This window comes from Elephas maximus, chromosome 3, assembly GCF_024166365.1.
Source record: "Elephas maximus indicus isolate mEleMax1 chromosome 3, mEleMax1 primary haplotype, whole genome shotgun sequence".
Taxonomy (NCBI): domain Eukaryota; kingdom Metazoa; phylum Chordata; class Mammalia; order Proboscidea; family Elephantidae; genus Elephas; species Elephas maximus.
The window spans coordinates 59,123,717-59,136,790 of NC_064821.1; the positions used below are offsets into that span (position 1 = coordinate 59,123,717).

General features: G+C 42.8%; 1 protein-coding gene across 1 annotated transcript in view; it reads left to right on the top strand.

Moving 5' to 3' along the window:
* The first annotated feature begins 10,916 nt into the window (after positions 1–10,916).
* Positions 10,917–13,074, top strand: part of MICOS10 (mitochondrial contact site and cristae organizing system subunit 10) — a 37,779-nt gene continuing 35,621 nt past the window's right edge. Inside the window, exon 1 of the mRNA XM_049878118.1 lies at positions 10,917–11,057. Within this exon, the coding sequence (XP_049734075.1) occupies positions 10,994–11,057 (64 nt within the window). The 5' untranslated portion in view covers positions 10,917–10,993. The remainder of the gene's footprint in view (positions 11,058–13,074) is intronic.

Below are 13,074 nucleotides of genomic sequence, written 5' to 3' on the forward strand. Positions count from 1 at the left end.
AGTCTGAATAGTACCTTTGTCCTAATGTTTAGTATTTCATTGCTTAAAAATTTTTTAATTCACAAAATTTGCTCTTTCAATAGCTCAATTTTAGCCTTTCATTATTTTAACGTGAACTTGTTTCTTAGGGAGGTCAAGACTGGATAATTACATTCAGCCCTATGCAATTATTAATAAGAAACTAGGTAACGGCACTGATATTTAATATTTAATCATTTTTGAGCACCATTAATTAGTCACAGATGTACACCAGATTCCCATTTAATTAAATACTCCTGGGAACATATTGTGGGCTCAGGGATTCTAACCACATCAAAAAGTAAATATTCAACTTTAAAAGTTGGGCCCTAGAGACCCAGGAATCCATGGAAAGGAAATTCCAGATGTCTAGCATTTTCCCTCTTTCCACAGAAATAAACCTCCTGCTTCTAGGCCCCTGAAATCTAAAATCTTCACATTTCTGTTTCCAGGCTGCAGTCATTTCTCTCTCTTGGATCGTCAGTTTTACCCTCTCTACTGAATCATTCCCATCCACATATAAGTAATTTCTCCCATCTTAAAAAACCCACTATTGCTTCTTAAGCTATTACTCCTTTTCTTTGTCCCTATTTAGAGAAAAACTACTTAAAAGATTGTATACTTGCTCTTTCTAATTGCTCTCCTCCTGTTGCTGTTATGTTGGGGGGCCCACGCACGACAGAACAAAACACTGCACCATCTGGCTGATGTTTGGAAGTAGATCAGCAGACCTTACTTCCTAGTCCGTCTTAGTCTGTAAGCTCTGCTGAAATCTGTTCAGCATTGTTGTTGTTAGGTGCCGTTGAGTTGGTTCCAACTCATAGTGACCCCATGTACAACAGAACAAAACACTGCCCAGTCCTGCGCCATCCTCACAATCATTGCTATGTTTGAGCCCATTGTTGCAGCCACTGTGTCAATCCATCTTGTTGAGTGTCTTCCTCTTTTTCACTGACCCTCTACTTCACCAAGCATCATGTCATTCTCCAGGACTGGTCCCTCCTGATGACATGTCCAAAATATGTGCGATAAAGTCTCGCCATCCTTACTTCCAATTAAAAATGCCATGGCTTGGGTCAGGCACACTTTAGTCCTCAAGGTGACATCTTTGCTTGTTAACACTTTAAAGAGGTCTTTGGCAGCCAATGCCAAATACATTGTTTGATTTCTTGATTGCTGCTTCCATGGGGGTTGATTGTGGATCCAAGTAAAATGAAATCTTGATAACTTCAATATTTTCTGTATTTATCATGATGTTGCTTATTGATCCAGTTGTGAGGATTTTTGTTTTATGTTGGTGTGTAATCTATACTGAAGGCTATAATCTTTGATTTCATCAGTAAGTGCTTCAAGTCCCCTTCACTTTCAGCAAGCAAGGTTGTGTCATCTGCATATTGCAGGTCGTTAATGAGTCTTTCTCCAATCCTGATACCACGTTCTTCTTCATATAGTCTAGTTTCTCAGATTATTGCTCAGCATACAGATTGAATAAGTATGATGAAAGAATACAACCCTGAAGCACACCTTGCCCGATTTTAAACCACACAGCATCATGGCAACATGCCACTAACCACTAACAACTGACAGATGGCTGGTGGTTGCATTTGAGGTTCACTGGCTGAGAATCGAACACAAATTTCCCGCATAGGAGACGACAATTCTACCACGGAGCCACCTATGCCTCTTGTTTCCTCCTAGTTTCTCTTAAACCCATTGTCCATTAGGCTTTGGCTCCAACCACTCCACAGAAACTGCTTTTGTCAAAGTCATCAAAATAGCCTCCATGAAGCCAAATCCTTTGGTCAATTCTCCATTCTCATTTAATTGACACAGTTGACCATGTCCTTCTTGTGATATTGTCTTCATTTGGCTTCCAGGAAATCACATTTCCTGTTTTTTTCCCACCCCATGGATATTGCAACTCGTCTCCTCAATCTCTGAACGTTGAGTGCCACAAGGTTGGTCTTTCTCATTCCTCTGTCCACACTCACTCCTTAGATGTTCTCACTGAAGCACATAGATGCTTTTAACTTCCCGTTTTTATCTCCAGCACTAACTTCTCTCCTTCTTACTCTGGATTTCCACTTGAAAGTTGACTTTGCCTGGGTTTCTTTGAAATCAGAGCCTGAGGCAAATGTTATAGTTCACCCTCTATTGGAGAAGTACAATCCCAGGACGGCGAGAGGGAGGGTAAAGGAAATAAGTCAGGGAATGAGAAAAACCAAACACAAGGTGGTGCATTATCAATCTAGTCACGTCTGGCCACACAGGAACATCTCTAGGGAAGCCATCTGAACAACCATGACACCTCATTTCTGTCTCTTGGGAACGAGGTTTATTTCTAGCCTGTGGAAGGAAATGGAATTGATCTGTTGACTCCTTTATATTTCTTGTCTTTCAATGATAAAAGTCTACCTCTGTGCTTCTGGTTCATTTTCCTCGGGCCCTTTAGACTCCTTTGGGGGTGCCAGATCCCCCAGCCCTGGTTTAGAACTTAGTCTGGGCTGAAAACTGGTGGGAGGAACCACAGCCTCTGTGGTCCAGGCAGTTGGGTCCAGCCTCCAAAGCTGTTATGGCCCCTGTTACAGCAGGTGTGATGGAGGTGACAAGTTGGAGCCTGGCCCTTACCCTGCAAAAGACTGAGACCTCAGCAGTCTTAGCAGAGAAAACAATTGGCTAGGGCTGGGGTTGGGGCTGGGGCTAAGACCAGGGCTCTTCACTGAGTAAGCTGTCAAGGCCCAGTGAAGAGAGAGGAGGGATGGAGGAGTGGAGATGGGAGGGCTGAAGGACTATGGAGCAGCACCTACGCTGGGTCTAATAGGTATCTCCAAACTTAATTTAGCCATAATCAAACCCCCTGATCCCAAACCCCCTGCCCATCTAAACTTCTTTCTCTCAGTTTTTCCCATCTCAGTAAGGGTCAATTCCATCTTTTCATTTTCTCACATCAAAAACCTTGGAACCATCCCTCTTTTTTTTTTTTTTTTAATTTTTCTCAAACCCCATGTTTAACTCACCAGCAAATCCCATCAGCTGTATCTTAGAAATATATCCAGAATCTTCTCACTGCCTACGTTTCTACCATGCTTGCATGATTGCAGCAGCCTATCTGATTCTCTGCTTCGGCCCTTGCCCCCAACGTTCTATTCTCAACAAAATGGCCAGAGTGGTCATTGTAAAACATAAGTCAGATGGTGTCACTCCTTCCCTCAAAACTCTCTAATGTCTTCCCATCTTAAAAAAAAAAAAAAAAAAAATTTTTTTTTTTTTTTTTTGTTCCCTCTTACTCGGAGTAAAATCAGAGTCCCTGCCACAGCCTACAATCTACATCCATTTCATCTCCTATTTGTGTACTTTATTCCAGCCACACTGAGCTGTCTAATGGGCTAAGCAGGCTCCTACCGAGGGCCTTTGTACTTGTTCTTCTCTGTGCCTGCAAGACCCTCCCACCAATTATCTGTAGGGTTTACTTCTTCAGTCTTTTAGAGCCCTTAACCTCTCTGCTCCATTGCTCCTTCTCAGCCAGAAAAGGTTCCATGGAGGAAGAAGAGGCTGAAGAATAGGAAAGATAACAAAAATAGGAAGGAAGACGTTACCTCTTCAAGAGCTTATTGGAAAGCCCAAAGCAACTGGAGGAATAGTTTGGTTCAAGAAGTAGACTTTATATGTGGGAGAAGAACAACAGAGCTGATGGGACAGCGGAAATATTCTCAAATGGCCTTGAATGCCAAGTTAAGGAGGCTGGTTTTTATTGTATAGGCAAGGGTGTCCGATTGAGAATCAAAGTTAGTTCATTTAAATTTTCATTGAAAAATGTCTTCTAACCAAGGCCTCAGAATCAGTGCTTGCTCCAGAAGTCTAAAGTTATCCATATTATGGATATTATCCATATCCGGCATTGATAAAGGTTCCCAGGAAGAATCTTCCAGGCTTTTTTGGGAAGCTGATGAGAGAAGGTGGTCTTCTCCAAAGCCATTTCTGGAGAGCTTAAGCATTCCATGATATGGCAGCTGGGGATTGGAAATGGGATTTTAACATCGATGCAACAGAAGGAACAGAGGAAGGTCAGTGTTCTCTTTTGGTCCCCCTGGGTCAGACCTACTTGGCTCAGCTTCCTGGAGCTCTTGATAACCCATGTTATAAGGTCAAGAAGGTCTGTGAATGTGGGTGCCACTGCCCTCTGCTGGAGGGACTGGCATCCTCCCCAAGACTCCCCAAGGTATTTGGGTCCAGGTCAGTGCTTCTTAACTCTTTGGATCCTGGGTTCCTTTGAGCATCTGAAGAAAGCTATAATTCAAAGAAAAAAAGATTCACACTAACACATAAAGATTTGCATAGAGTTTCAAAGATTTGTGGACAGACCCTCTGAAGTCCTTTTATCAACCACCCAAGTAAAAGTGTGACTTTCAAAGCAGATAGGCCTATGTGCAGGTTCAGGGCTCAGAAACCTACCTCTGGCCACGAAACAGAAGATAAGTTAAGAAGAGGCTGCCAGTTAGGTAGTGCCCAACATATTTTCTGCCAAGAATACCTTGATCCTATGTTTAGAAATAGTTCATTTGTCAAACCAATTGCACTGATTAAGAAACATATTTATGCATTTCCTAATTTTTCATTAACCACACACAACAGGCAAGTAATAGCCAGTTCCCCTATAATGGCCAAGTTCATATAATCCAGGTAAAAAATTAAAAACTCTCTTGATATTAAGTAAGCCTGTGGAGCTCTATTGTGGACAAATTTATGATTTTGGTCAGACTTTAAAATATTAATACTAAAGCTATGATGTTTAAACTTGTATCCATTCTTAAGCTTGCATACTTAAATCCAAATTAATTCAGTGATACTTGTCTCAGATGCATGCTTTCACACAAATACATGTGCACGCAACTTGAATGCACTTTCAAATGCACTTTCCAATGCCCATTTCCAGGTGCTTCCTCACACTCTAAGGTCAATGCAAACACGTACCAACCACAAAGCCACATGTAAACCTACTCTGGTTCTTACTCTTAAGCTTGTGTGCCACACTGTGCCACTCTGGGACATGCTGGGACACACTTGAAGGCAGGGCCACGTAGAGACATAGGACATCAACTGAGCACAACTGTACCTGGAATGACTAGTGCCAGAGACGTAAAAAAAAAAAAAAAAAAACAACACATCATTCCTGTTCCTCATTCATTCATTCAAGAAACATTTATTAAATGTCCACAATGTACCAGACACTGTGCGAGGCACTCAGAATATAATGACAAAAAGGCAGTTGAGGTCCCTGCCTTCATGGACCTTACAGTCTGGTGGGAGAAATGGGGGGGGGGGAGGGAAGGAATGTGAACAAAGAAGCTAACTGTAAATTGTGATATGAACTATGAAGGCAAAAAAGGGGATAGGCAAAGCCAACTCTTCATACAAGGATTGGGCTGGACTACAAGAAAATCATACTGGTGAGGAGTGAGTTTCTTCCATCAAGTAGACACATGAGACTATGTGGGCAGCTCCCATCTAGAGGGGAGATGAGAAGGCGGAGGGGGACAGAAGCTGGCTGAATGGACACAGAAAAAGAGGGTGGAGAGAAGGAGTGTGCTGTCTCATTAGGGGGAGAGCAACTAGGAGTATACAGCAAGGTGTATATAAATTTTTGTATGAGAGACTGACTTGATTTGTAAACTTTCACTTAAAGCACACAAAAAAATTTAAAAAAGGGGAGGAGGTGGAGCTAGATAGGGAATAGGGGTGGGGCAAGGACCTAACCTAGCATGGGTTTTGAGCAGTCAGAGGCCTGATAGGAAATAGGTGGCACACTCAAACTGGGACATGGAGGAGAGTTATATGAAGGGGCTATTTACCAAGCAATGAGGAATGGTGCAGTACCCTGGAGTTGGTAACAGTGGGAGCCATTACTACCCTTAGCCCAAAGGTATAAGGGGAGGAAGCAAGTAGCAGAATGTGTGAGAGAGCTGATGAGAGCTCATCTGCCAGGAGCTGCCACCTCTGTACTACCACCAGTTAGCAGCAGAGTAGAGACAGATCCAGCTCTCGTGATTCCCAATCCAGGGCATTCCCCGCTTCAAACAGTTCCTCATTAAGTTAGCTAAGTGTCTCTGTCATCTCTTTTCCTCTTTCAGGAACTCTTTCATTCCATTTTGAGCTCTTCTCCCTGCTACATTATATATTCAGAGTACAAGGTGTGATAACTTAATGACAAGAAAGGGCAAGTGCTACTTCAATAACACTACACACCTATGAGGTTGTTAAGAGTTTTTTGAAGTGTGATGAAAAAGCAAGTGTTGGCAAGAAAGTGGAGTAACAGGACTGGAACAGCTGGTAGGGGTGTAAACTGGTACACTCACTTTGAAATAAAGTTTGGCAGTACCTAGTAAAGCTACACATACCCTATCGTCCTTAGCTATATATGCTATAAAAATGTACGCTTATGGACATCAGGATACATGCATAAGAATGACAAGCCTTGTTGATAATAGCCAAACTGGAAACAACCCAAATACTCACAGACAATAGTATAAGTAAACAAATGATGGACGTAATCCAATGGGATACTATATAGCAATGGAATGGAGTGAACAATAGTTACACAGTAACATAGGTGAATCAAAAAGCATACACTAATATTGAACAAGAGAAGCCATATAATATACAGGCTGTATGACTCCGTATATATCAAGTCCAAAGGTAGGCAAGATGAGGGCTGCATAATCAGGTAGAAACACTTAAAGAAAAGCATGGAAATGAATATCATAAAGTGGTTACACTAACAGGGAGAAAGGGTAAATGATCTGGCAAAAGACACACAGGAGGTGGGGTTCTGAGGCGCTAGTAAAGTTCATTTACAATTTGTTAAGCTGTATTTGTGTGTTAAGCAATTTTCTACAAGCCTGTTATATTTCACACGCTGTCATTGTTAGTTGCCCTTCAAGTCAATCCCATAAAAAGGGGGGTGCACCTGGGCATTGGAACCAAACAAAGCAGCCACTTAGTAGCTGTGTGACTCTGGACACTTTATTGAAGAGACAAAATGACATAAGGCTCCTGTTCGGGAAAAAGATATAAAACAAAAAATGTGAGTCTCCCTTTAAGAAAGGAATTAGCTTTTTTTTTTTTTTTTAAAGTTGATAGCTGCTTCTTTGATTTACTTTTTTTTTTTTTATAATTTTTGTGCTTTAAGTGAAAGTTTATGAATCAAGTCATTCTCTCACATATAAACTTATATACACCTTACTACATACTCCCACTTACTCTCCCCCAATGAGTCAGCCCACTCCCTCCTTCCAGTCTCTCCTTTCATGACCGTTTTGCCCATTTCTAACCTCCTCTACCCTCCCATCTTCCCTCCAGATAGGAGATGCCAACATAGTCTCAAGTGTCCACCTGATGCAAGTAGCTCACTCCTCATCAGCATCTCTCTCCAACCTATTGTCCAATCCAATCCATGGACTGGATGATGAGTTGTCTTTGGGAATGGTCCCTGTCCTGGGTCAACAGAAGGTTTGGGGACCATGACCGCCGGGATTCTCCTAGTCTTAGTCAGACCATTAAGTCTGGACTTTTTATGAGAATTTGGGGTCTCCATCCCACTGTTCTCCTGCTCCCTCAGGAGTTCTCTGCTGTGCTCCCTGTCAGGGCAGTCATTGGTTGTGGCCAGGCACCATCTAGTTCTTCTGGTCTCAGGATGATGTAAGTCCCTAGTTCATGTGGCCTTTTCTGTCTCTTGGGCTCATAATTACCTTGTGACCTTGGTGTTCTTCATTCTCCTTTGATCCAGGTGCGTTGAGACCAATTGATGCATCTTAGATGGCCGCTTGTTAGCATTTAAGACCCCAGACACCACACTTCAAAGTGGGATGCAGAATGTTTTCTTAATAGAATTTATTTTGCCAACTGACTTAGATGTCCCCTGAAGCCATAGTCCCCAAATCCCCGCCCCTGCTCCGCTGACCTTCGAAGCATTCAGTTTATTCAGGAAACTTCTCTGCTTTTGGTCCAGTCCCGTTGTGCTGACCTCCCCTGTATTGAGTGTTGTCCTTCCCTTCACCTAAAGTAGTTCTTATCTACTATCTAATCAGTAAATAATCCTCTCCCACCCTCCCTCCCTCCCCCCTCTCGTAACCACAAAAGAATGTGTTCTTCTCAGTTTAAACCATTTCTCAAGATCTTATAATAGTGGTCTTATACAATATTTGTCCTTTTGCATCTGACTAATTTCACTCAGCAGGAATTAGCTTTTAATTGGAGGAAAACTATGAAAAAAAATTATTGGAATGTAAAATAACTTTATGCAGGTGCTAAGCTATAAAAGATTCTAATCTGGGTTGTTAATGAAGCTAAATTTACAGCTTAGTAAATTAAACAATGAGCTTATGTTTAGTTGACTAACCAGTGGAGGCAAAGAACTATTTTACATAAGTGACAGTTTTTGCTTTTATATTTTATCCTTAACCAATGTAAAAAGATACTCTCTTGCTGTAAAATGGTTTTATTACAAGAATCTGTCTTTATCCACTTGAAGTTCAAACTTCTATCTTTATGCAACTTGTTTCATACAATTGAGAAGTCCTAAACATAATAATAACTTACACGAAGAGTTTCAATTAGGAATCAAGTACTATTTTAGGCACTTTATAGATATTAAACAATTTTGACATGTCCCCATCATTCTTTGAGAAACTCCTTACTTTGTGACACAACAAGATATTTCTGGCTCTTGATTCTAGGCCTCAGTCCTGGAATCAGTCATTTCTTCAAGGACCCCTGAGTCCTTTCGGCAGACAATGGAATTTAGAAGCCAAGATCTAGGTATGATTATTTTTATTGGTATGTCTGATTTTAGGCCCTCTCAGTAAACAGAATCAGGAAACACACACGTATCTATATCTATTTTTATATCTACCACCATTATATTAAATACTGTGAGCTTATACTGTTACTTTCAATTCCAAACCTATAACACAGAGCTCTTTCAAGCTTTCTCTCTTTTCATATCTGTATCTCCCTTCTCAAGCAGTGGGAACCCTGGGTTATTCCTATTTTTAATCATTTTGAAAGTAAGTTTATAAGGACTGCACTGCAGTTATTTAAATTATTTTTCCTACATCTTTATCTTTGTTCTCCAATATCTACAAACACTTCAGAGTCTTCATTCCTTTAATTCATTCAACCAATAAGTACTTATCAAGCATAGACTATGTGTCAGATAATGTACCAAGGTCAGGGATACAGCCATGAACTAAATATCGTTACCCGTCATGAAATTACGTGAGGAGTTATTTGTGATACATCCTGGTGGTGTAGTGGTTAAGAGCTACCGCTGCTAACCAAAAAGTCAGCAGTCTGAATCCACCAGGTGCTCCCTGGAAACCCTATGGTGCAGTTTGATTCTGTCCTATAGGGTCACTACAAGTTGGAATCAACTCGACGGCAACGGGTAGAGGTATTTAGTGAAGTTAATTTTCCTTTTCTTTTTCAACACAAATGTTATACTATAAAATTCCATCATAACATGGATTTTTTTCTTTCTAATTAATTAATCCAATCAATTATTTTATATATTCATTCATTCTTATATCCATTCAAAAAGCATTTGTTGAGAATCCAATATACACCAGGCTCTCTGTGAGGCACTGGCGATACAGAAATGGCACAGTCCCCATTCTCCAGAAGCTCACAGTCAACTCCAAAAGACACACAGAACAATTACAACACAACCTAATAAGTAGTTAGATAAAAGCTAGAAGGAAGAGTCATGGAAGAAGGCTTTCTAAAGAAAGGAACTCTGTCATGGCAAGGCCCAGGACAACATAATTCTGTGGTTCAAGTATCCAAGAATACACGAATTAAATTCAATAAGACATCATCCTCTGAACTGGGAGTGTGAAGATGAAGGGGCAGCTCAGCCCTTCAAGGAGGTCCTAGTCTATTGGCAAACGAACATCTGAAGAGATGTTTCAATTCAATGTAGAGCAACCTGGGGGTAAGGTAGCCTGTGGGACAATGAGAAGCTTGAGAAGGGCTCTTCACTCAATCACTGTAGGTTTTCTGAAATGAGCTCATTGACGTAAAGTATGTGGAGGCGACGACAGCTTCTAAGAAGAGGAATAACATAACCAAATTTGTGTTTGTTGGTAGGATGGAGCATAAAAATGGGGAAGGAAGACAAAGATCAAAGTCACCAGCAAGGAGGCTGAATACATGAATAGGAAGTTGAGGTAGGCTCAGATCTAGCGATGTAAGTTGTCAGTGGCTCCAATTACTCAAGGGAGCGAGTGAAAAGAGGACTGATGGAACCCTGCGAACCATCACTCTTTAAGAAAATGGCAGAGAAAAAAACACCCCTGGAAGGAGGCCAAAAGAGAAGAGTCAGAGAGGGAAGAGAATTCGGGGAGTGGTGTCATAGGAGGCGAACAGAGGAGGAGGCAAGGAGGATCAGAGGGAACAATCGTGTAGAATGCTGTACAGATGTCAAAGAAGCGTCCACAGGATTTGGCAAAGGTGACCTTTAGTGGCGCGGGCGAGAGTTCCACTGTAACAAACGAGTGAACGACAGAGTAAGCGAGCGACTGAGCGGAAAAAGTGAAGGCAAGTAAGTAAATGAATGAATAAATCAAGCGCTGTGCCTTCCTTGCCCGGTGAGATTTTCAGGGCCAACGTCAGGAGATAACGCGGAGGAAGAGTCTTCCCGACAGGGCTCTGGATGCCGTGTAGGAAATCTGTCAGCCTCGCTAACCTTACTTAGGGCGCCTCCAAGGTCAGGGTCACCTCGGGCCTCGGGTTAACCTGTCACCTCCATGACCCGCTTGAAGAGCCGGAAGCGACGGCACGAGCTAGGTCATCTCGCGATATTTGGCACGCCGGCGCCGGCTTTCCGGACCTAGGCACAGAGGCCGGCTCTCGCGAGACTTTCCTGGAGTGGGAGCGCGGGGGCCGGCCGTAAGGAGAGCTGGAGCTGCTGGTGGGGAACATGTCGGAGTCAGAGCTCGGCAGGAAGTGGGACCGGTGCTTGGCGGATGCAGTCGTGAAGATAGGTGAGGCGCTTTGCCACTGTTAGGCCCGGCCCGGGCTCTGCTGCTCAAAGCGCTGCTGACCAGGGGCTGGAGGAGAAGACCCACGGGAGGTCAGGCCACCAGAGCCCGCGGGCCGAGGCCTTCGGATCGGCCTGTGCCAGCCCCCCAGGCCAGGGCGAGCTTCCCAAGCCCGGGCGGGAGGTCACCTGGCCGGCGGGGTCACAGGTCCCAGGACCCTGGGCAGACGCTCGGGGTGGGAGGGGTGGAGTTGCAGCCCCTAGCAGGTAGGTGGTCGTCGGGTTGGCAGGTGGCGGGAGAGTTGCAGGGCGCTTCGAATGGAGAACGGTCTGCAGGGCATAACCTTGTGTCAAGGCTCGAAATTCTCCTACCCGTTGTCACATCCCCCGGCCCGGGGCATGGAGCCTAGTCGGGAGGCCACGTTACTCCCTGAGACAAAAGCGCCTTCTAAAGAAGGTCATCGGGAATATTTCATAGACACTGCCAGCCCCTAAAGTGAGTTGCTGTCATTTCCGAGTTGTAACCTGATGTATCTGAATCCGTACAGTCTGGGGCCTAAACTTAGAGACTTAATGATGGTGATCTGGAATGAAAATTGTCCCAGAAAGTAAAAGGCTGGTCTCTTTTCAGTCCTTAATGTAACTCCGAGTAGTCTTTCTAACATGTGCTCCGTGAGGGACACAAATTATGAAGTCACTGTATGGGAGGAAGAAACCCTGGTGGTGTAGTGGTTAAGAACTACAGCTGCTAACTGGAATGTCAGCAGTTCAGATCCTCCAGGCGCTCCTTGGAAACTCTATGGGGCAATTCTACTCTGTCCTATATGGTCGCTATGAGTCGGAATCGACTCAACCGGAACAGCTTTGGTTTTTGATCTATATGGGAGGAGGAGAGGCAAACTCATTTATTTAGGGTGTACAGTGCTAAGTGTACAACTTAATATATTATCTCATAAATAACCTTTTTACAGGTCATACAATGAGAGTTAGGGGAAGGAATTTGCTCAGACTCGCACTGCCAATCAATGTCAAAATGGTCAAAGTTGGGAAATGAACTCAGAAGATAGATAAAATTTTGTATGGAATCTTAGGGTATTTAAGAAGGTTTAGGATTGTGCCTCGAATGAAAATACTAGGAAAGAAATAAGATTGGAAGCTTCATGACAGCAGGAATGTCTCCTGGTTTGTTCAGTGCTGTAGCCCCAGCCCCTAGAACAGTGCATGATAAAAATTATGGACTGAATCAATGAATGAAGTAAGGTATCATAGTTACCACTTCACCCCCAAATTCACTACTTAGTAACTGTGTGCCTTTGGGAAGGCTATTTAACCTCTCTGTGCCTGTTTCCTCATTTCCTCATTTGTAATTTGGCAGTAATATTCCTATCTCATAGAGTTGCTCTGAGGATTAATGAGTACGTGAGGCTTGAGTATGGATCACTTTTATGAATGGCTTATTCTGGAAGTGACCAAAGAGATGCCAATTTTGGTTATTGTTAACAGCTTACATATAACCAAAAAAACCAAACACGTTGTCGTCGAGTCGATTCCGACTCATAGTGACCCTATAGGACAGGGTAGAACTGCCACATAGAGTTTCGAAGGAGTGCTTGGTGGATTCGAACTGCCGACCTTTTTGTTAGCAGCCATAGCACTTAACCACTATGCCACCAGGGTTTCCAACAGCTTACACATAAGAGAGAAAATTTAACACCTGGATGTGAAATGACCAAAGTAATAAACAGTATGTTGTAGTAGTTAAGTCTGGGCTTTGACAGTGGACAGAGCTGAGTTTGAATCACCCACCTGCAGCCCTCATTCCCATCTTCACTAGTTTTGTAGCTTTGGGTAAGGTCTCTTCCTTACCTATTAAATAGGGTAAAGATGTCTAAAAGGATTAAAGAGAATTAATGGGAAGAAAAATAGATTACTTAGCACAGTGCCTGGTCCATATTATATATTCAGTAAGCAGTGGTAGTTGTTGATATTAATATAGTTGTGCCACTGATGACCACTTGAGG